At 39.8% G+C, this 25,233-nt stretch overlaps 1 protein-coding gene across 1 annotated transcript; it reads left to right on the top strand.

Annotated features, from left to right (window-relative positions):
• Window positions 1-5,561: 5,561 nt before the first annotated feature.
• c7a (complement component 7a) lies at window positions 5,562-25,169 on the top strand. The gene is made up of 18 exons (XM_084690297.1): window positions 5,562-5,694; window positions 5,887-5,978; window positions 6,511-6,622; window positions 7,700-7,841; window positions 7,920-8,070; window positions 8,155-8,293; window positions 8,768-8,911; window positions 13,902-14,145; window positions 14,320-14,433; window positions 14,621-14,787; window positions 15,002-15,230; window positions 17,157-17,325; window positions 17,430-17,517; window positions 17,747-17,879; window positions 23,977-24,165; window positions 24,355-24,457; window positions 24,572-24,756; window positions 24,849-25,169. Exons 1-18 carry the CDS (start codon window positions 5,689-5,691, stop codon window positions 25,025-25,027), a joined length of 2,586 nt encoding a protein of 861 aa, XP_084546423.1. The 5' UTR covers window positions 5,562-5,688; the 3' UTR covers window positions 25,028-25,169.
• Window positions 25,170-25,233: the final 64 nt, after the last annotated feature.

Raw genomic sequence — 25,233 nt, 5'->3', positions numbered from 1 at the left:
CAGTTAACTAGCCTTAAAACATCTAGTGGTCAACAGTAGAGTACCATAATCACCACATATCCCACAAACTCCCAGATTGTGCTAGTCCATCGACAAGGATCAGGGGCTTCCCTGGTGTGTAGATTAATTCAAAATCTTATCTGCATTCTCATCATCAATCACTGTATTCTGGGTGCAATTTCCTTCAGATTATTTTTGATAATGGCAACCAACAGACAATGGCCTGTCTCTATGGTGAATCAGAACAGGACATACAGTACTTACTATGTAGCTTTTTCTAAACCAGAAACACAAATCGTAGGAATAAATTTTCAATTGAAGCACATTCACATGTCAGTCATGGACCTGGATGCATATGCTGCCGGATCCCAGTGCTCACCTTCAGCCTGCGAGTACTCCACCTTTTCCATTCTTTGAGGCATCTGTCGCCACTTTGATCCTTTTTGTTGAGTCAAAGACTGTTTTTGCCACTCAAGCTCATGGTGGGCTGTCCATTTAAAATCATTCTCCTTGTTTTGGAACTCATGGATGCAGGATGTTGGTAGGTTAGGGATGAATTTACACATGAAGTTCACCATCACCATTGTGCGTAGCATGCCTGTTTTGTCTGTGGGCCTTGGCATGTCGAGTATGGCGGTGATTTTGTCTTTGTCGGGCTGCACTCCATGTAGAGAGAGCTTGATGCGGAGGAAGATTATTTCCTGAGCTCCAAATTGGCAATTGCTTTTGTTGAGTTTCAGTCCATTCCTTTGTATCCACTCCAGCACTGTCATCAGCCTCTCATTCTGTTCTTGGACTGAATAGCCCCAAACAATTATGTCATCAACAGAGGCTCAAACTCCATCCAGCCCATTGATATTGTGACCATCGCTCTGTAGAATATTTCACATACTTTGTATGTGAACGGTGGTACACCGGAACCCTTGAAAACATCAGAAAAGGTCTGTACTATTAAGTCAACAGTTGATTGACACACAACTGTGTTGATTCAATATACTCTTTTCACAAGCCCAAAATCCTCACTGTCTTCATCTCCAAGCAATGAATTAAGTACTTCAGCTACAACAGAGAAGATTGCACACTTTTCTTATTTTATTTTGTTACTTTCAGCCTGCGTGTGTCCAAGCATGTGTTTAATTGTAGTTTTTCAGTCCAAGTGTTGTAGTTTTTTTTTGTTTATTCTTGGCTTTTCTTAAATGTATTTGATGTCTGACAGTGATCAGGTTTACTCTAGCACCAGTGCCCATTTTCTGTGTGACCAGAGTCCCATTTGTCTGTAGTGGTGCTATTCATCCTCTTCAGCAGCATTCATCTGATTCTCTGGCTCTTTTTCATTGCTCACCATGCCAACAAAACATGTCATCCAGAATAGTGTTATGGATCTACTCAGAGAGAGTGTTGAGACACATGTTGTATAAAATGTTCAATTGTCTGTTAAATCACAAACCACAGTTCCAAGCTGCCTTAAGAAGTATGATCAACGCAAGAACTGTTTGTCGGCAACTTCCATGAAATGGTTTTGAACACCATTGGGATGAATTGGAACGGTGATTGCGAGTCAGGTCTTTCAATGTCAGTGGCTGACATCACAAATGCTGAATGGGCAGAGATTCAGATACACTCCCAAATTTTATGGACACATTTCCCAGAAGAATGGCAGCTGTTATTGCAGCAAATGGGGGAGGCAACTCCATCTTACAGTGATTCCCATGGTTTGAAATGAGATGGCCAACATGCTTGTGTAGGTGTGATGTTCAGACGGCCACATAGTGTTCACAGATACAAGTAGAATTTAGACAATCTACAATGTATTAGTCATGCAAGTTGAACACATACATGCGTACAGACAGCAGTGACACCAACACACATGCTGGAGTGGCCTCACAATGAATCTCTGCATTATCCCCTCCTGATATCCTTCCTGTGTTGGCATCCAGGAGCAGTGATCGGCCATATCGACCAGGAACCAAGGCGACAAGGAGCTAAGTGGAATTGCTCACCTCATGGGTGGCCAGGGACATTTGTAGGAGAGCGATCTGTAAGAACTCTTATGAGCACAGACAGAACCTGAAAACTCCATGCTGAAACGGCCAGGAGATAATTCCGGAATGAAACCCACAAACATTTTGCTATGAGGCAGCAGTGCAAGGCCACTGAGCCACTGGCCACCTGATTAGGGTGATAGAACAAAAGAGAGAATCTTTATACTTGTTACTGGACTGTAACAATATTGGTACAACTACTGTACTGTAAGTGGCTACTGTCATGTCCTTAATTGATTGTAAACTGGGAAAGGAGTAGAGGGAGACTTTAAATTTGGGATTTAAATTCAGAGCTCGGCCTAGAGCAGAAGATAATCAATGTCCTGCTTGAGAATATTGGATGTTATTGTATGCTCACTGCTAATCTAACATTCATATCACTAGTGTACTGCCTAGCATATGAAATCTGCAGCAAAATCTCACAACTCACAAGGTGGATGACTTACACAAGGCCATCCAACTCATGGAACAGATCTAGTTACCATGTAATTCTTCTGTGTGCTCTACAGGTAATATACCCAGGCACTGGCTAACCACCTACTGTCTAAATCACCAGCACTCATCTCTAAATACATGTGTGTGGCAGCCTTAATGTTCACATGAGCCAGACGTGGTTGACTCTCATAATGAGAAAAAAAATATCTGCCAATGTTCCCCCCCCAAAAAAAGAACATCTGTTATTTATAACAGAGGATTATTCTTTCTCCCGAAAAGACCCTGATATTCATTACCCTGCTAGCAAGTCACCATCCTGTTTCCACACAGCCTCCTGAGCTTCGAAGTGGCAGCTGATGTATTGTATGTCAGCAATTAGAGATGTGCTTCCCTCAACATCACAGATGTATCATCGCTAATGCGAGAGCAATAAGACTGCTCTTCAGAAAACAGTCTGTACTGTGTCACTATTTGTAAAGAACAGTTACTTTGGCTCTCTGCTTGCAGAATAACATATTACATGAAAGATCTGGAGAAGCAAATGCAAATGTTCTCTGTAACTGTCATAAGCTTTACAGCATGCCATTAAATTGGGGTATATGGGTTTTTGATGAACATCTTGTATTGTAGAAGAGTGTACTCGTAGTCTGTTTTTGAATGCAGTAAACATAGTGTTGTCAAATTCCTAAACTGATCTAGCCAAACAGCATACAGTTACTGGAGGTTCACTGTTGCCATCCAGTGTTTAAAAAGTGCAACACAAAAACATAAAAAATATTATTGATGAGCAAGATAGGAAAGATAGGGTGCAATCACCTTGTCATTAACCACACATCTTCCTTGCTCACATGTATCCACATGTTTATGTGGAGGTTTACCAGTATGGTTACTGTGTCACACACATCTGTAGTTGTTATTTTCTTTCCATTCCTCCACTTTCTCTGGTTGCTTGCCACATTTCTTCTTCCATTTGGCAAGCTTTCATTGTCTTTCCTGATTTAAACTTTCCTCTTCTTCTTTGTACTAAAATGTTGGTGAGTTTGTGGCCTCAAAAAGAAAGACATTTTCAAATGACCACCACAGCTCTAACTGAACTAACGAGCAACGCTTTCTTGCACATAGTGAGGTGGGTTAAGGTATTATAGACGTAGAATGTACCTCCTGTTACTTGTTCCAATCACCGAGCTGTTGTTTGTTGTGTAAACACCCTGCCCTGTATTTGCTCCCTTTGTCCGTCCTTGTGCGTCATTGTGTCTTATGAGTATCCCTGCCGTGTACGTGTTTTTTTTTGAAAAAGTGAAGTCTTTGTTCACCGTGATCTTGCCTGCCTTGTCTCCTTGCTTTTGGGTCTCCCCTCCTGCTGCATTCACTCACGTTACACAAATAACTTAAGTTTGCCACTATAGTAAATTCAGGGGAATGGCATTTGTTAGCATATATTTATGTGTGGTTAAAACTGTATTTGATGACTTAGACAACGCACCCGTGAAGAGATATCAATGGTACGTGGTTAGGTATTTTTTAAGTAGAATACTGGATTGTCCTTAGGGTACCATCTCTTGAGAACTTTATGGTTGTAGTTGTGGATGTTCCTTTGCTCAACCCATACAGACTGAGGCTCAATCCACATTTTTCAGAGTTATATATCTTACTTGTCAGGACCAAAGTAAAAACACACTTTGTTACAGAAGTACTCGCTCCAAAGTGGAAAAATAGCACACTCCCCAAACTCAAGGGAATAGTCTTCTTGGCTGCAAAGAACAATAAAACTTAAACAAGAACAGTTTCAAAATTACAGGACCCAAGACAAAAGTGCAACACACAAGACTAAAGCACGAAAATAGTTCTACCTTGCAGGGTCCAGATGGGTAGATAGTAACGATGATCCCTCAGTGTTTGGAGTCTGTTTCCCTGGGTGTGTTCAGTTCCTCGTCCTGTCTCTCTCCTGGCTCCCTTCACCCCCTGTTCCTCATTCCAAACAACCTGCTGATGTCCAACATCAAGACTGATTTATATTCCTTACCCATACATGTCACCAATCAAGTAAGCCTAGAATTCCCAAACTAAATGCACTTTCCTCTCATTTTTACAATACTTTGACAGTGACCTAAAAATAAATGAACAATAAATATTTTACCAGGATATGGATCCATGGCAATTTAATGTTTATGATGCATAATTAATAATGAAGAGTCAATATAAGTAAGTAAAGTTTATTTGTATAGCCCCTCTCACAGATAAAAATCACAAAATGCTTCACAACAAAATGCAATATATCACTACAAATTAAGAATACAAGAACATTTTAAATAGAAAACACGACAAACAACCATAAAAAACCCTTGACTAATTAAAAGCCTGCTTGAATAGCAAAGTCTTGAGTTTCTTTTTCAAAGCTTCGACAGAAGTTGCACACTGTATAAAGGGAGGCAAGGCATTCCACAACCCAGGGGCCACTGCTCGGAATGATCCATCCCCTCTAGTTTTAAAATGGGTACAGGGAACCACTAAAAGCCTCAGATTACGAGTGGGGGTATGAAGCTGTATCAAATCAGAAATGTAGGGAGGAACTTGTCCATGCAGGGCTATATACTACTACTATGCATGCTAATACAAAACCTAAAGGTGAATATCTACATTTATAGAAAGTGTTTATATATATTTTGTACTTGTATGTTTCAAAAACACAATATTGGTTTGGGTTCCTCCAACCCACAAACCCACATTAAGTGAATAACAAATATGTAAATGCCACCTCTAAAGGTATGCTTTAAGAATACCAATGCCTTGGATACTAGACAATGCAACAGACATAACAAGCCTTTCAACTATGCAATACGGATTATTGCAGATGTGTCTTGCGTATATGTTTTTATTTAAAATAATTCCCTTGTGTTTTGCGTTGGACGAGGGAGGCTAAGAAGGTCCTCACCTCTGGAATTAATAGCTTTTTCTGCAGAAGAGCCAGAGGTCAGGTTCAACCCCAGAGACTGCTCTTGGCAGAGAACCCAATGTTCTTAACCAATGACACACACGTATACACACACACACATAGACATAACATTATCTTCACAGTTCCTTAGAAGAAAAAACAGAGCTCTTCCCGTAAGTATCCAACCCCTTGGCAAGAACTGGAATAAACATTTCGCAAAGCTTGAACTGCATAACTGTTTGCCATGTTCAGAGTCAGAGAATTATCCGCACTCTCACCATGAAGGTATGTTTAACATTTTAAATATAACTGATTCAAATGTATATATGTGTATTTATATAAAGGATGGAATGTATCATATCATAATGTTAACATACAAGCTTTTTACTGACAAAGATCAAGGAAGCTAACTTGTTTTGCTGGGCATCTCTTTATGACTAATACTCTTTCTCTTCCCTCCTTGCTTTTTCTTCTCAGACTAGTGTTACAATAAGGCTAGCCTGTGTCTGGCTCTTGTCTCTATTGGTCTCTCCGAGCGAAGCTAATTGTGTAACTCTTTCTATTCCATGGTAAGAGAAACAGAAAACATTTTCTTAGTTATATTTGTACTCCATTTTGTATGTACGTCATTTTATTGTGAGTTGTTGTTGTGAAAGTGACCCTTTAGTTCTTTGAATCATTACCATTAAATCAGGAATTTCAGAGTTGACACATTGTCGTGAGAATTAGGGACATTTTAGCAAGGATATGTCTCTATGGAAAACATGATTTGCATTGTGTTTCAGTATGTGCAAGACAAAAACTTTGCTTTTGCTGAATTTACTGTCTCAGCTTTGTATAGTAGACTTTGCAATTGAACTTAGCCTAGTATTGAACAATAGTATGATCAGATGGTCAGATGGCTGAGCGGTTTGAGAATCGGGCTATTAATCAGTACGTTGCCGGTTAGATTCCTGGCTTTGCCACATGACGTTGTGTCCTTGGGCAAAGCACTTCACCCTAATTGCCTCGGGGGGAGTGTCCCTGTACTTACTGTAAGTTCGCTCTGGATAAGAGCATCTGCTAAATGTAAATGTTGAAATCCTCATGCTTTTTTTCCAGGTTGTTCCAAACTACTCCATTTTGTTTTGGTGTGTCACATGTTGCTCCGGTGGATTGTACATGGGGGTCTTGGGGGGAGTGGTCCATGTGTGATGGTTGCTCTAAATCACAGGTAAGAAGTGAAGCCCAGATCTTAAGAATGTTCTATTCTCCAAGCACTAATTACCACAACATATCACCTGGTACATACACATGCTTTAAATTAGAATTATACTCAAGATACAGTAGAAACAATATGGTCCACAGGATGTTGTCAAGTTATGTCATGCAACTGGCATTGCTGGTTCAAAAATAGTTTTAAAGTTGTTAAAACTCAATCTAAATGATGTCGAAATAGACTAAATCCACCACCTTCCCATAATTTTGACGATCGTTAAAGACAGTGTAAAGATCGTTTCTTTGTAACATACCACAATATTTTTGCACAGATTAAACTCCATTTGCACAGTCCTTAACATTCAGCACGTAGTAATAATATACACAACAAATCAACCAATCATATTTATTCCACTGATTACAATGAAATCATTCCATGGAGTGAACTATCGTCATGGTCTCTACTCTTTCAAAAATCAAGGACTCCCATTGACATTCATTCATTATTTAACCCAGTATCTGCACTACACTGTTGTCCACTCATGCTGCTCATTTTCATTCTTATTTTTATATATATATATAATTTTATATTTAAATTGTTTTATTCTTAGATTGTTTAGTTTTTAGGAATAGTTAAACTTCTGTACCTTTACTTAATTTAAGATCCATAAATGTTTAGTGTTTGCACCTCCCTGCCAAAGTAATTTCCTTGTTTGTATGACATACATGGCGAACTGACCGAATTCTGATTCTGAATTACTTTTGCCTATAGCTATTCTGCAGAAGTAAAGGTATTTTAGTTTGAAAGTGGCTACTTAGCAACAACCCTGTACATTTTGCAAAAAATTACATTGCTATGGGCCTTTCTATTCACTACAGACATGTGAGCATTTTTGTCTAAAATATGGATAAGTATCCACAGGACATCAGTTATAATATTTACAATCTGCTGTCTGTTCTGCAGAGATGTGCTAGTTGTGAACTGAAAATATATTAGCCTACTTATAGGAAATAAAATAATTAAATACAAAAATGGCACAATAGAAAGTGTAACTATACTTGCAGATTGAATGTGGGGTGTTCCAATTTTCAGTCTCGGGTCCGTCTTATGGGGATTTATGCCCAGTTTGGGGGAAACCCATGTGGTGGAGGGCCCACTGAGACAAGGGGATGTTCGACAACACAAGGCTGCCCCCTGCAGAGTGGATGTGGGGACAGGTTTAGATGTCGTTCAGGTAAGCTATTCAAAAGCCAATGACAAGTCCAGTCCATGCCATCATCACATTAACATTGTTTGTGTGGTGTGTCCCCAGGGCAGTGTATTAGTATGTCTTTAAAGTGTAATGGAGATCAGGACTGTGAAGAAGATAACCAAGATGAACTGAGTCAAACGTGTCCAAGCGAAGGAATTAGTGTATGTGACATTGATCAACCTCCACCCAATGTAGAACTCTTAGGACTGGGGTAAGATGACTTTTCATTAATGCTCTTCCAGAAACAAGAATACACACACAATTCATAATGCAGTCCTTTGCTATTTCTTGACAGTTTTGATATTTTGACGGGCGAGACTAGAGGCAGTGTGATAAATACCAAGAGCTTTGGGGGCCAATGCAGGACCATCTTCTCTGGTGACAACAGGAAGCGCTATAGGTTGCCCCAATGCATCATCAAGTACAATACTGAGGTCAGGCAATAGCCCAGCACAGTTTTTCTTCTACTCCAACACAGATTTTACATTTAGTCATTTTTAGTAGATGCTCTTATCTTCCGCGGAAAGTCATGAATCTAATTTTAAGGATTTTATCCACTTATACATTTTCCTAATTCTAGTTGCAAGTGCCTACTCCTAGTTGCTAGTTCCTAATCCTACCACTTTGCCACAAACTCACAATCTCCATGAACCAAAACATGACTGTGTTGCACATAGTGTATGAAGTCAAAGTTTGCAATCAAATCAGTGATGAGAGCCTGGCCATGTCCATGTAGCCTTATCCTTAGCGCTGTCTAGTCTTGTCAATAGTTTTCCAGCTCAATTTATCTCTTGTTATAGATATCATTTTTAGGTATTATAATTATGATTACATGATTTACAATACCTAAGATCTCAAAATTAATTTAACTGATTTTTTGTATAATGCCTACTTCTTGTGACTTCCAGGTCACTGTTCGAAATGACTTCAGTGATGAGTTATTTGAAAGCACGTGGTCATACCTCAAGGAAATCGAAAAAAGAGAGACAACCACAGGAACCACAACAGGACACTATAACTATAATTACAAACTGGAAGAAAACAAATATGAGGTGAGTTGCAGTCAACAGTCCACAGTATTCAATATGCACTTACATCATAACATTTAGGGTCTCAAGTTTAGTACTTGTAATTAAAAAACGATGGATAAAACTAGTCAGTCTTTCCATTAAGGTGGCTTATTCTAGTTCTAGCTACGTAACCAAGGAAACTTTTTTTATTTTTTTAAATAGTAATTAGAATTCAGTTAACAATTTCAGTTTTCACATTTTGTAAACATAAGAATGTAAACAAATACAAGTAGGCCTATGTAACAAGGTGACAGACTTGCAAATTTCCTTAAAGACATTGAGAGCAAGAATTCTTAATTGATAAGTTTTGAGTAGATATCCATTATTATACTACCTTTCTTTTTTGTTAAGAGACTAAGTAGCCTACATGTCAGTTTCAATTCGGAATAGTTTAAAACATGGGGTTGACTTGGAAAACTTTGCTTTGTGAATATGGAACTTACCTAATAAAATAAATAGGTTAACAATATTTCACAAATTGTTATATGTACAATTCAAAATAAGTCATAATTCCTTCAACTGAGATTGTATGTGTCATTTTAGAAACAATTAGCCTGGCTGCCAGCCCAACTTAGCCCCGTCCACAAAAAAAAATTGGTCGGGAAGTTGGGTCTGGAGCAGGGGCGGATTTACCCATTAGGCAAAGTAGGTAGCCGCCTGGGGCCCTAGCTGCCAGGGGGCCCCTAGCTATGCCAGGGGGCCCCTATGTTTAATAAACATATATGGACGTTTACATGTCTAAATAATTTAGGAAAGTTACATTGATGAGAGAAAGCCGAAAAACCACTCGGGCGACGCTTTTACTATGACATGAGAAGAGTTCAACAAAACATCCAGCAGGTGGTGGTAAACAGTCAAATGTAGATTTTATCGCATAGTTTGGAGATGTTGAAGCGAGATATTTGTCCCCGTATATATTGACAGCATTATTGTAAGTTTGGTGACCCTGGATCAAGTTAATATCCCCGGAAAAACAGCAGCAACAAGTGTTTACTACAAGTATAAATGCGGTCGGGTTTGGACAAGGGTAGCGCACGGCTAATTTACCGGCGCCAGCGTCTTTTTACCGGCTCTAGTAAAGGATAAGCTAACTTTATTTTTATTTTTTTACAATATTTAGTTCGAAAGGTAAGAAGTTAAAGCTTAATGTGAAATCAGTAAATCAGCTGAAAACGTGATACAATCGTTTTTATCAATATTTGAAGTGGCATTTTATCAGAATGTTAGCTAAAAACAATGACAATAAATGCTTCCAGCAAACTTTTTTTGAATTAGCCATTTCCCCCTAAATAAATGTCAAGGTTATTTACGTTTTTTGGGGCATATTTTCAGTCAGCAGATGGTATTGTTTGAATCGCGATTCCATCGGAAATACTGCCGGTGACAATGTTGTTCCTTTTTGACAAATTTATTGAGGAAATCCTGGAATATTGGTGTTATTGTTGATTTGTTGGCTATGGGTTAATCAATAATCAATTTTAACACCAAACCAAAGCTTGGACGACTTGGTCAGCTAGTAGTAGGCTAGAAGAATGTGAAACAGGTCTGAAGTGTCTGTGGTCATTTTTGACAAAGATATTGAGGAAATACTGGAACATTTGTGTTTTTATTGATTTATTGTCTATGGGTTAACCAATTATCAACATTATCACCAAACCAAAGCTCGGACAAATTGGCCAGTCAGTAGTAGAAGCATGTGCAACAAGTTTGAAGTTTGTATGGTCGATTTTGACAAAGATATTGAAGAAACATTCGGACTGTCTACTCTTTTACCCCGGTCCCTAAATATGACGCGGAGGTACGAATATGAATGTCTGTTGAATCTCAAATATGAAACTGATTTCACTTCGGTATGTTAGAGTGCAACCAAAGCAAGCCCGTCAGCACAACTATCAGCCAAGCTAACTAACCTCGCTCATCTGGCTTGAGAAGCCCGTTCTCTTACTTACTTTACCATTATTTGGGTAGCACACATTCTGAATGGCTTTAGCAGAATTCAAATGAGCCATTTTAATCTAGATTAATGTAGATTAATTCCGAGATTACAGTCAAAATTTAGATTTTTTTTTAAAGCTATGCCCACATCTAGTTTAAATATATTTGACAATTTGACCAACACCAAAATAAGTAGGCTAAATGAACTCGTGGCCAAGACCGCAGACCTTGGCCTCTCGCTCGCAGTGCCGCCGCTCCCATAACGCACCCTACGCGCTGTGCGTAGGGCACCAAGGTCTGAGGGGGCATTAAAAATGTGCCAATTGAAAAATCATCATAGTATTATAATTATAATGCCGATATTATTTCAGTAGGCCTATATAAATATTACGCACCTTTTAGGCATGTTTATCACAAAACAGGTAAAACAACAGATATATTTAATTGCTAAAAAAACGTTACGATGGTGCCCCCCCTCACCCCCACCCCACAAAAAAAAACAAATAAACACTCAACTTTCCAAGCTCGCCGTGGGTGCCCTTTTCTATCTCAGTGGCCTGAGGAACTTTGACAGTAGGCTAGGTAAACTTTTCGAAAATGGCCTCAAAAAGACAACAGGAGTCAGTGGCAGAAAAAGAAATAAACTGCAAGATGATGCCCTTGCATCACTTTCAGGTAAGTCCATGTTTAATTATTGATAAATACGGGAAATATGCTGCAAACTTATAGTTAGCCTATGCATACACCTCGAACTAGCTGACGTTATTGCTAATTTTAGCACACTCAAATATGTTAGGTGCAAACTCAATTTAGATTTTACTGTTAAAATGTATATATGCATTTGAAATAACTGACGCCAGCTAGATGTTACTTTACTGTACATTCTATGATACTTTTATATTCGATTGATCAAATAGTTTTTAAATGAGTAATAAAGGTGGAGAGCTCCTTGGCTGCATGCTTTCAGTTTTAAATGTTTATAATTAATTTGGAAAACCATGCTAAGAAATGTAAGGGTGGGGCTGAAAAATTAAGAGACAAAAATACATCATGCACTCAAATAAAGGCCCCAAAATTGCGCGCTCGCATTAACTCTGTAACCAGCATCATATCAAACACAGAATGTGGATGCATTGACAGGGCAGCGGTGGTGGTGGTGGTGGGGGGGGGCATCATAAAGGAATTAAGCGTAGGGCACCAAAATGGCTAGCGGCGGCACTGCTCGCTCGCACTCTTTCTTTCTCTCTCCCGCACCGGATAGCGGTGTAAAATGAATGAGTGAATGAGTTCTGAGAGAGTTTTGTGCAAGCAATTTAAGCGATTCTTGTCCCAAATATGGCAGGCTTCATTCAGTGATTGAAGTATTAAAGTAAAACATTTACAGTATAGAACAAACATTGAACGCTCCGAGCGAGCTGTGCTGTGGTAAACATTGAGATGTAGCCTCAAGTTGCTAGTTGTTGAATGGTAAGCTAACTCTAGCTTACGTAGTTTACACACTACTTTAGCTGTAGGTTCAACAAGTTTACCCCCAACTGACCAAAATCCAAAATATTTCCAGACACAACTCTTTAGATTTTGGGGGGATTTCGTTTCGTTGTATTAATTTGTCCTGTTATTGACGTAGGCCTACCTAAGGCGCAACCAGAAATTCGAATATATTCGAATATGTGTTTTTGTAAAGGGAATATTCGAACGTCATTTTTTAGCAATTTTGACAGCCCTATTGCTGTATTTGAGGCAACATTGCCCTTTTTTGGGGACAACTTAATCAAAAATCTATTTACGCTGTTGAAAATAACACCCCTCTGCTGATTTACGCTTTGCTTTTTGCGACATAACTCCTCTTTTCGACAAATCAAGGAAACATTTTATTTAAAAGTATGTATTCTGAATTTTTTTTTTAATGCTATGCAGAGAAGAGAACATTAGTTCAGTCAAGACACTCACATGATTGATTTCACCATGTATTTTAAGTTTAACTTTGGCGGAATGGATGTACATGGGGAATTGCTCCCTGCCTCGCTGCAGCATGCATGACACGAGGCAGGGAGCAATGAGTTAAATCCCCCAATGGGGAGTACAGACAGACACCATGGGGGAGAAGGGGATGGTGGTGTGTGGCAGCAGCGCAGAACACTAAGGTAATCGAGGATTTTATAGCGCCGCCCATCGAGCTAAGCCTATGTGCTAAGAACACGGCGAAGGGTAATATGACGCGCGCTGCCCGAGTGCCATGCCCGAACTCGCTTCACTCATACTAAAGTTTTGGTATGAAAATGGTCAATGCAGACTGCATTTATATAGCATTTTTCCACCTTAGCGGCACTCAAAGAGCTTTACATTTTATGCCTCTCATTCACCCGTTCACACACACTCACACACTGACGGAGGTGGAGCTGCCATGCAAGGTGCTAGCTTGGCCATCAGGAGCAACTTGGGGTTCAGTGTCTTGCTCAAGGACACTTTGACACATGGCCATCATGTTTGATTAGGGTTGATAAATCGTCAGCCTCTGTTGGGTGTTCGAGGGCTCATTTGAAGATCTTGTCAATGGGTGAATATCCAAAGTGGGATTGTGAGACTGAGTCTGTGTGAGTTTAGTCAAAGTTACCAATAAGAATTGCGTTTTGGAATGGATAAACAGTCACAATGAAGCTTGCAATTGTCTATCCTTATTGTTGTTTGGAAAACTAAGGGTAGCAGCATGTCTTGTTGAGATCATTTATCGTCATGGCATAGATGGACCCAAAGATGGATCGCCATCTTCGATTTTTAATAGACTTACGAGAACAGGAAGATGTCCTGTGGTTGGAGTCAGAAGGTGACTGGTCAAAGTCATCCCATCTCCCCCTCTGTTTTGCATTATGTGTAATATAAAGTATCGAATCTGTGAAACAAATTGATAAATACTGCCTAGAACCATTAAGATATATTTGTAACATACTTTTAAAGAACACTTTTTGGGTACAAATTAGATCATTAAATTTTTCTTTCAACCAGGAACCAGGAAATAACCTGTATTTCTTTACTGCAGAAAAACATGCTGATGACAATCGACAATGAAATAGAGATGGCTCAGTACCAGAGTAATGCCCCGCGCTATCTCACTCTCTCAGAGGAGTTCTGGAAAGCTCTGACTCGACTGCCCAATGTGTATGATTATGCCAGCTACAGCAAGGTTCTTGAGAGATTTGGAACCCATTACCGAACTAGGGGAACATTGGGGGGTAAATTTAGAGTCCTCACCAGCCTCACCGAGAAGACAGTTAATAAGATTGGTAAGAGTCTGACACCATCACACTACTTACATAAAGTATAGTACACATACATAAAGACAGTATAAACAACTTCAAATCTGGACACGTGCATCTTCCAAAATAGACACGTACGATACATGCACTGTAATACTGTGCAATTTGTATGAGAGCTGACCCTGTTGAATGTGTCAACAGAGTCTGTGAAGTGGGACTATAGTAAGTGTGTCAAGAAAAAACGTTCCTTTCTATTTATTAAATGGACGACTGAAAAATGCACAAAGGACTCAGATGAAAACCTGGTCAAAGAAGGTGAGATCATGTAACTTGAATATGTATAACCCTGATGATTGTGAAGACACAGAAAATGTTTATATTGAGGATTTAATGGGATTGTCTTGTTCTCACATCAGAAAAGTGTTGTCATGCCATTCAAGAAGGGTATATTCACAGCTGGATTATTTATTAACTAAACATCAACATTTGGTAATTTGAACAGCTCTTTCTGAGAAGGACTCTGTACAAGATGTAATTGTGACTGGAGGATTTACCGAGCATGTTGAAGCCCTGAAACACTTAGACCTACGAAACCCACAAGAAAATGGCAGAATCTACAAGAACTGGGCCGACTCCCTCAAGAGCTTTCCAGGGGTGTTTAAAGAAAAGGTAAGAGAGTGTCACGTAGGTCTGTTGTCAAACAGAGACAAACTCAGGATCAAATCAAATATACTGACACATGCCATGCAAAGGTTCATGTTGTGTCTTGTGCCACAAGATGGCATTGTTCATTATTTTATCTTGTGTTATATCATGTCGTTTTGTGTGTTCATGCATCTTGTTGAGTAGTCTTAACGTCCTGTGGCGTGGTGTTGTGTCTTAGCTGGCCCCCATCTCTGAGTTGGTGAAAGAGGTCCAGTGTGCGGGGATAAAGAGGATCTACCTGAGGCAGGCCATAGAACAGTACCTCGCAGAGAGACACTCCTGCCGCTGTAGACCTTGCCAGAACAATGGTGTCCCTATAAGGGAAAAAGACATCTGTAAATGCCTCTGTAAGCCTGGCACCAAAGGTGCTGCTTGTGAGACTGGAACAGATGTGGAGGAACAGGCAGGTAGGTCAGACTGTGGTGCAGTGGTATGGTGTAGTATACAGTGGTGCTGTGTGGTATGGTGTAGTATACAGTGGTGCTGTGTGGTATGGTGTAGTATACAGTGGTGCTGTGTGGTATGGTGTAGTATACAGTGGTGCTGTGTGGTATGGTGTCCAGTGATAAGGTGTGCAGACTGAGAGTGAGTTGTATGTGTGTGAGGCTCAAGTTTTGATTATACTGTAAAAGCTAAGCTAAAAACTGAATGGTACTGATTAGGGTGACTTGGAGTTCAATAAAATAACAAGAAGGTACAGGAACTATTGAGATAAAAAAAAAAAGCACAAACAACATGAAAAATACACTTCACTGGATTTAAGGAACATGCTGATATAAACATTGTTCAACCTGGACTGTCCACCAAGGAGCTTTACATTTGCTTCTCTAAAGAAGTCTACAAACCAAAATGATTACTGCCTTCAAAAGTAAGAAGAGCTATGAACACCATTTTCGAGATAAGCATCCAAAAGTTTTTACCCTACTGCTGCTCTTAATCCACCCCATCCTCTTTGGTTTCTATCTTGTCTGAGTTAAATGAAAATATGTACTCCTAAAATCATGCTTGGAGTTTGCTGTCTGGCATGACCATTACATAGTGTGTACAGACATATGCAGAAACACACTCATACAGCACATCTCACACTTTCTCAATTCCACACTGCTTCTCTTTCTCCTTCACTGTTCATCTCTCTTTACTCTCCACGTGACTTGCGCTGAGGTTTGTGGCTGGGAAGGCACTGACTCTTTCAAAGTCAGATTTACATATATATGAATTCTACAGAGCAGCATCAATTCACCATTCAACTGACTGCTTGTACATTGACTAATGGTTAGCATTCTTTACACACACATTTGGCCAAAGAAAAGCGTTACATTTATAGAGGCTCAGTGTTCTTAATTTGCCATCACAATTCCACAATTCATGCTCATTCAATAGAAATGAAAGTATATACAGTCCATAACAAAAATACAATTTTTTTTTAATTCTTTAAAATAACTTAATGTTTTCTTATCTAGTTTTATATAATTTTGTTATCTTCTTTCCCGTCGTTTGAAGCAAATCTTTTTGCTCCAGGCATCGATCTTCCATGATTTATATCTTCCAGTTTTGATTGAAAGTCCAGTTTTGAGAAATGTTAAGCTTAAGATTGTTAAGATTGTATATATTTAATATCGCATTTTTATAATCTTGCATATATGCAAGATTATAAAAATGCGATATTAAATATATACAATCTTATAATCAGTCGGGGCAAACACATAAACAACTTTTTTAGCTAGCAACAACCATACAATGGTATTTGTCTATAAATGAAGAAAAATAGCAGAACAAGCCCCCCCACACGCCCCCTTCTGTAAAGCAGAGCTACTGGCTGCCTCCCCTCCTGCTTTTTCACTGCGGCGTTGTGTACAATCAGCAAGACAAATATGTTATACAAATACGTAAAATACATAACCAAGACTATGAAATGTGAAGACATAATAAAAACGTGTACAAACATTACATTGGTGACATTCATAGAGATCAAATTGCACGTGCTCAAATTGAGCGAAAGAAATTAGCAGCTCAGCCCAGTTTGTGCGGGATTGCGCAATCCGAGAGGAGGCACAACTAGTCGCTGCCTCCTTTCGCTTCTTTCCCCGTATTTGAACAGGAAATGACACAAATTCAGCAATATTAGCTATAAAAATAATTGGAATCACCCAATAATTAAATTTCTATCAGAGATCAGTGGACACATATTATAATTATAAATTAAATTATGATTGTTTTTTTACATTTCATGATGACACAGGGGAGGCACTGCCTCCCTTGCCTCCCCTGACCGCACATCGCTGTCTCTACTCCATCATTCTCTCCATCACTACATCTTTCCTTCTCTCTGCCAGGTGTGATCCATGGAAGGTGGTCTTGCTGGTCTGACTGGACTTCCTCTACTGGAGGTGTGATGATGAGAACTCGACAGTGCAATAACCCTGCCCCTCAAAATGGCGGTCAGCATTGTATTGGCGAGCCTGCAGAGAGAGAAGTTTGGGATGATGACCTGGAGGACATCAAGTAAGGACCTTCTAAGTCTCTGCTGATGCATGAGTTTTCAGTAGGTACCCTGGTAAATGACCTCTCTACCTTGTCGCGTTGTGTCTATTTCTTTCTCGCTATAGGAATATGGAACCTCAGTGCTTTGACTCTTCTCTGCCAGCAAAAGAAGCTTGCACATCTCCTCCTCCTTTATACAATGGCTTTGTCCTGGTGAGAAGCATTGTTTTTGGAGCTCTACCTCAAACACGTCATACACAATTTATTCAACTTTGACTCAATGGGAGAAAAGAAATGTTCAGCCATAGATATTGGTGGAGTTATTTTGTTTTTTGCTAAGCTATGTAGCACAGAACCATTCATGAGCATCTCTCCCATCTGTTCACTTGCCATCTCTGAGGATATGTTTGAGTTAATTTCCCTGTATTTTCCTCTTTCTCAGAACCCCAGAGATGTGCATTTGATGGGCACTACAGTTGAGTACACGTGCATTGATGGTTACTATCTGGTTGGTGAAAAGATTTCTGAGTGCAAAAGTGAAAAAACGTGGACAACACCTGAAAGACATTGCAAGAGTAAGACAGTGTTAATATGACTCAATGTGCTTTGTAATTGGATTCCTAGGTCAGGTTGAAATCTACTCCGATTGCTCCTTCAGGAAAAAACCTATTGTCATTGGTGGTATTATTGGGTGTCCTTGCCTTCGGCAAGAAAACAACCTTTGTTCTCTCTCATATATATTTATTCTTTATTGGGTGTGCTTTGCCTTCGGCAAGGGCACAACCATTGTTATCTCACATATATATTTATTATTTGTATTATTATTGTTTATTTTCGCGCCCCTAAGGCTCAGTCAATATTTGGACTACATAGACAACGTCGATGTCAAAAGGTTCGTCTTGGTTGCGATTGCGTTGGTTCTATTGGGATTTATGTACCGTTGCACGGTTTAGGTTTTAATTAAGTTTTTGTGGCAAAAGTGAAGCTAACTTTGGCTAACTTGCTAGCCACAGTCACTGACGCTACTGATGTCACTAACGTCACAAAATATCGCGTAACTACCTCTAGCAGAACATTAGTTTAGCAGCTTGTTAACTTCTGGGAAATAGCTAGGCTAACTGCCTTACTGCAAGGGAGCTGCAGAAACGCCATAAGAAAATAGGACAGGGTGATAACTATTTACAAATTTAACTTTGTGATATGAAAAACAATATAAGCTGATAAGGAAGTAGTTATATCTACTTTCGGAAACAGTAGTCTACTATTTCACTGAAGCATTAGCATCATGACATTAGCCTCTGTTGTCCGGGCAACACATACTACAGCGGTCTATGATGCATCTGTTTTCAATCGTTAAAATTAACATTCCTCACAAATACATTTTCGTTGTAGGATTTATTATGACATTAGATTACAAGTAAATGATTTGTTGGTGAAATGATCATTACCTGTGGTTTCAAACCAGTGTAGCTCACTGCAACGCTGTACTGTAGCCTAGTCTAGTACAGTAGCTAAAAAAAAAAAACATCTCCACAGCTGTTTACAGTACAGTAGCCTACGTAGGAAGTCAAACGGCACATGTTCGGCACTACCATTACTTAAATCAAAAGTCTTTCAAAAGGTGAAACTATCTGACTAGTGACTACTAACCTGAACTTCATTGCCACAGCCTAAACTTCAATCTGTTCATGAAAATAATTCATTTCAGCCTAGAACGTTCAACGGAAGTAACGTTAAATCGAATTCAACCAACGCAATTGCTACCAAGACAGTCTACTGTAGTAGTAGGCCTAGTTGTAGCCTACAATTTACCAGGGCAGCTTCTCCACACAGCAGGGCTATATCGCATTTTGCCTTTTTATTGACAATGATCGCTACCACTGAAATTTTAATGAATGAGTGATTTTCCCCAAAATAAATGTCAAGCTTATTTACGTTTTTGGGGGCATATTTTCAGTTAGCAGATGGTACTATTTGAATCACGATTCCTTCTGAGATAGCTGCTGGTAACGTTGTTGTTAAAATAAGCTTCAAAGGGGGTTCTTTATTATTGAATGAATGCAATATGAGTAGGCTAAATGCCTGAAAATATTACGAGAAGGGAAAAACTTACAATGACGTTTAAGTCATAGAGATTAGGTCAATTTTTACACCGGTCTGCCAAATGTATTAGTTTTGATTCAACTATGAGGTTGCTGATCACCATTCCCTCTTGCAGGGGAAATGAGTAGGCAACTATTTCACTCTTAGTATTTTGAGTTGTAAATGAGCAGAAAAAAATATGCTTTTAAATCTATGTAATCTTTATAAATAATAAGTAGGCTAGGCATTTTAATATAAAATATACAGAAATGTAATTTAAATACAGACCCCTGCAACCAACGCAAGTAAGCAAGCACACCCTACAATTTCCCCAGAAATTGTACCCTCTCTAGTTATTATTTATTTTCCTACCCGTAAGGATCCCTCAATATTTGGGCTACATAGACAACGTTGGTGTCAAAAGGTTAGTTTTGCTGGTGATTGCGTTGTATTACTCTGCCTTGTACTGGGATTTACATTATTTTGCACGGTTTAAGAAGCTACAACGTTTTTGTGGCATAAAGTTTCTTGTGTGCACCCAGGGACCTCAGTGCTAGCCTAACGTCACAACGTCAGCACCTGTCAAAATGTCAGCACCAGAGTTGGGTAATGTTACTTTTTAACATAACTAATTACAGTTACGTGTCTTGTAAAGTAACTAGTTACGTTACCTACTGTAGAGAGTAAGGCGTTAAGTTAGTCTTGCGTTACATTAGGAAAAGTATTTTATTTTAACCCTTGTGTTCTCCTCGGGTCATTCTGACCCATCAGTCATTGTGACCCACCTTCGTTTGCGACAATTTTACCGCATACAAAAACAAAGTGAAGCATTTTCTTTTAACTGTTGGGCTGTCTCAGACCCCCCACATTGCGAAGGTTAAAAGAAAATTATTTTTATTTGCCTTTGTATTGGGTAAACACAACGATGGTTCGTTATGAACCTTTTGGTCATGTGACCCGAAGGCAGCACAAGGGTTAAGACAATTCACCGTGGTCACTTATGCCCAGGAAGCACATTTAATGGGTTGACCTTAGCAATAGCACATATTTACATTTATTCATTTAGCAGACGCTTTCATCCAAAGCGACTTCCAAGAGAGAGCTTTACAAAGTGCATAGGTCACTGATAATAACAACAAGATAGCCCCAAAAACATTTTGAGTAGCCAAAACAGGAAGCACATATTGTGAACAACCAAAATAAGTGCAAAAGGGAAGAACCATAAGAGCATGTAGTTAAACAAGTTACAATTTAACAACATGAACAACATGAATAAGTGCTAGTGTACCTGTAGAAAAACAAGCAACAATAAAAACAATATATCACAGCGAGTACAAACATTTTAATCAGTTACCACTAACCACAAGAGCAACAAGTCTCTAAGCAAGAGTCATTGTGATCCTTGAGGAAACTAACATCGGGTCAAGCAAACCATTCCTAAGTACCGTTGTACTCCCAGAACAAGTGCGTCTTGAGCCTTTTCTTGAAGGTGGGGAGTTGATTCCGCCACTGGGGGGCCAGACAGGAGAAGAACTTGTGTTGGGACCGGGCGGTCTTGAGTGGTGGGACCACCAGGTGGTTGTCTGAAGAAGACCGTAGGTGAAGGGTGGGGGTGTAAGGCTGCAGGAGAGACTTGATGTAGTCGGGTGCAGTCCCGTTCACGGCTCGGAAGGTCAGTACCAGGGTCTTGAATCTGATACGGGCCGTGATGGGTAGCCAGTGGAGAGAGATGAGGAGCGGGGTAGCATGGGAGCGTCTGGGTAGATTGTAGACCAGGCGGGCCGCTGCATTCTGAATCCTCTGAAGAGGGCAGGTTGCGCATGCTGGGAGACCGGCGAGCAGCGAGTTGCAGTAGTCCAACTTGGAGAGGACAAGTGCTTGGACTAGCAGTTGGGTGGAGGGCTCAGACAGGTATCTTCTGATCTTACGGATGTTGTAGAGGGTGAATCTACACGACCGGGAGACTGCAGCAATGTGGGCCGTATTGTACTGAATATTCAGTGTCACTCGGATAGGCCTATAACATGATCAATCCTCATTATACACCAAGACGGATCAAGGTAATAATCCACCATAATGAAAAACAATATTTGCATGAAGTTCTTGAATCAAGAAACTCTTTAATCAATACATAATTTAGTAAAATGCCAGGCAGAAGTCTAGTAGTTAGCTAGCTCTACAATTTACTGGGGCTAGGTCTGAATCTAGGACGAAGCTAAACTATAGCTAGGTATATGGTAGCAAAATGGTGTTCACTTCACTTATGTACTGAACCAGACTATTTTACTTATTGTAATATAATTCTAAACCTAAACCGCTGCGACGATAAAGCGACGCATCACACAAGCTTGAGTTTCAATACATTATTTAATGTGACATCACGTAGGCCTACTGTACATGCAAGTCTTAAATAACTATTTAGCTGGTCGGCTCCATGACACTGAGTAAGTTGGGCTTGTGAGACAGCTCACCAAAAGAACAAAGGGGAACCCACTTGTCTAGCAGATTAGGATGGAGTCAGGTGGCTGAACGGTGAGGGAATTGGGCTGGTAATCTGAAGGTCGCCAGTTTGATTCCCGGCCGAGCCAAATGATGTTGTGTCCTTGGGCAAGGCACTTCACCCCTCGGGGGGAATGTCCCTGTACCTACTGTAAGTCGCTCTGGATAAGAGCGTCTGCTAAATGACTAAATGTAAATGTAAGACATTTTCGTAGGTACCTAGCTAAAAGTAGCCTCAACTTTCCTAGACTTATAGCTACAAGCTGAGGGCTTGCAACCAAAAGAAAATTGAGTAATGCGTTACTTGTTTGAACAAGGAACTGGTAAGGGATTCATTCAGTTAAATAAGTGTTGTGCAGATTTTCTGTGTACATATAAGCTTGAGTCTCTGAGTTCAAGAGGTCATGCAGCGAGGCCCCCTTACTGAGCAGAATATCAATGTTTCTTCTATGTTTGAACATGTCCAGTAATGTATTTAAGCACTCTTGTTAGAGAGAGTCCTCACTCATGCTTGCCACTCTGTTGTGGATTGATGGCATGATCCAAAGTCAAGCTAATAAAACTGAATCACTTTTTCCAATCAGGGCTCTAGACTAACTTTTTCCTTTGGTTGCACTGGTCCGCCTAACTATTTTATTTAGGTGCACCAGCACAAAATTTAGGTGCACCCAAATGTTCCCTTGCGTCGCCATAATTTCAAGGTCATCTTTTTATCAGCTCCATATACAGTACATTCATATATATTATGTAAATGATCTTAAACAAGAATAAGGTGTAGGTAAATATTGGTTGTATTTGAAGCACAGCATTAGTACCATAGATAAGAGTCTAGGAAAGTTAAGGCCACTTTTCGCTAGGTACCTACGAACATGTCTTTATCTGTTTGACAAGTGGGTTCCCCTTCGTTCTTTTGGTGAGCAGTCTCACATGCCCTACTTACCTGGCGTCATGGAGCCGACCAGCTAGTTATTTAGCACTAGCGTTGCTACCTGCAAATACCTAGCTCTACAGCTGGCTGCTGTGCTCCATTTTGCTCCTATATACAGACCTAGCCCCGGTAAATTGTAGAGCTAGCTAACTAGTTGAAGGGCGTACAAAAACACAGGGTGTTGATATTCAAAGCCTGGAAACATACCCATCTGCAACCAACGCAAAACACCCCCACAAATTCCCCTGAATAGCCGCCACAATTCACACCTAGAAATTATAACCTCTCTAGTTTAATATTTTTCTCCCCTTAAACTGACCAATAACTCAAGTTTTCCTTTGTAAAACATTTTGGCACATTAAAACTACAGGCCACAAGTAACTCCTACACCACAAATGGCCCACATTTGCCCATAGGTGGCACTACAGGGCTACGTCTCAATTCAAAGTGATCTTATTTCCATCCCATTTGTCCAAAATGTCTGAAACTTGGCACACATGCCTCATTTTTCAAGAACAACAAAAAGCCTCAAGAACAAAGAATGGCCGCCATTTTGTATTTCTGTACAGTATACATTTGGCCAAAACGACAAATTCAATATGGTTGTTTTATCTGTATATTGGTAAATTGACAACTATTGTGTATATTTCTCGTGTCCATAAATCAATGACACTTCAACCTATGAAATGGATATTTGCCGTATGTGACCATGTCTGGTGGCGAGTTCATATCTCCAAAAACAATGGCATTAAAGGTAAATTATAAATAAAAAATATAATTAACTTAAAATCGCCCTCTGATCCAATTCCCTTAAAAAGGCTGTATAGATGAGTGGGACATTTCTATAGCATGTCAATACATTTTTTGTCTGGATACATTTTCAGGATAAATCTGCTATTGCTGCTTGCGGCTACATTCATTTGTTTTCTTCAAACTGTCCATCCTTGGGGATGAGTGACTCAGTGCTAGACTGTTTGAATCCAGTTGTGCAGATCAAAAGCTTGCAGGTTCCACTCCTGCCCTATATGTTGCTTTGGATAAAACCGTTTGCTAAATGATCATATTGCTCAACCATTCCATCTCTCTCACACTTTTTCTCATCTTTGTCCCTCTTTGGCCTTCTTCCGGTTTAATCTGCTGGCTTCTATACTTGTCATTCCCAGGATCAAAGTGTGGTGTTCCTATACTTTCTGATCAAGTCACAGCGTCTGTCTGGAACACCTCCTATGACATAGGACAGAAGATCACACTGTCTTGTCCTCAGGGCAGATTAGTACTTGGAGAAACAGAGATCATATGTGACTCTAGTCTGAAATGGTCACCAAACCCACAAACCATTGAATGTAGTGAGGGTAAGTTCCTCTGCCTCTGCCGGCACTCTGAGCAGAGCTAACACCAATACACTTGATGATCTGTGTTAATGGTCTCACATATGCGCCCGCCTAATATAATGTATACAGTACAGTATATTTGTATTATAATCCTGTATCAGTTGTGCCAACTTAAAATCAACTGCCATATCTAACCATTACTTTTTCCAGAGGTTGCAGCACCAGACCCCACCCGCACTGCGGATATTAAGTGCAAATATTGGGAAAAAACTGTGGACCAAGCATGTGTATGCAGAACTCCCAATGAATGCCCGTAGGCTCTCCTATAATATTTTCTCTCATCTATCTTACATTGTTTTCCTACATAATGTTTGGAGAATATTTTAAATTTTACAGAGTATGATTTTCCTGTTGCTGCGTTGGGCAGGTCATCTTTGGCGGTGTGTGCCACCAATATTAAGAGAGGGCGAACAGACCTAATCAGCGTGTGCAAGATGCATGCTGGCCAATGTATGGGAATGAGCATGAAGTTGGCAGAGGACAACAGCTGCAAGTGGCCAAACCATGAATCAACACCCTGCAATAAGTGCCAGTTGTGGGAGACCTGCAATGGTATAGATGTATTCAATGGCATGTCATTTTATATATAAAACAGATTGAACACTTGTAATCTCAAACTGTTTTCAACTGCCCTCTTTTGATAGATCAGACCAATGTGTGTCGCTGCAAGGACGAAACAGAATGTGTTGGGCCAGGATTGAGTGTGTGTGTGCGCGTTGGAGATGCCTCTGTCTCCCAGACAATGACAGAGTGTGAGGCGGGACGGCGAAGGTGCAACGGAGAGAAGATAACAGTTGTCAGCATCCTGCCATGTGAGGCTTGAGCATGCCTAAAGAATAGGATGTTTTCCCCTCCATTCATCTTACTCTCTCTTGTATTGCTCATATCTAATACCATATCCTTGTTTTGGTGTATACAAAAACATTATATTAAAACAACCACTTTGGTTAATTAACCATATATAATGTGAATCTTTGTTTATTTTGTTCTCCATGCTTATAAAAACCAAATATGGCGAGCCAACACACA

The sequence above is a fragment of the Hypomesus nipponensis genome, chromosome 24 (genome assembly GCF_054491055.1).
Source record: "Hypomesus nipponensis isolate SF chromosome 24, ASM5449105v1, whole genome shotgun sequence".
Lineage (NCBI taxonomy): Eukaryota > Metazoa > Chordata > Actinopteri > Osmeriformes > Osmeridae > Hypomesus > Hypomesus nipponensis.
This window is presented reverse-complemented; position numbering and strand designations above follow the sequence as displayed.

Bases quoted from the DNA above. Each gene is read 5' to 3' on its own strand.
- c7a (XM_084690297.1), top strand. The intron at 6,623-7,699 runs GTAAGAAGTGAA...TCCAATTTTCAG, and splicing joins ATGGTTGCTCTAAATCACAG to TCTCGGGTCCGTCTTATGGG. The intron at 8,294-8,767 runs GTCAGGCAATAG...TGTGACTTCCAG, and splicing joins TCATCAAGTACAATACTGAG to GTCACTGTTCGAAATGACTT.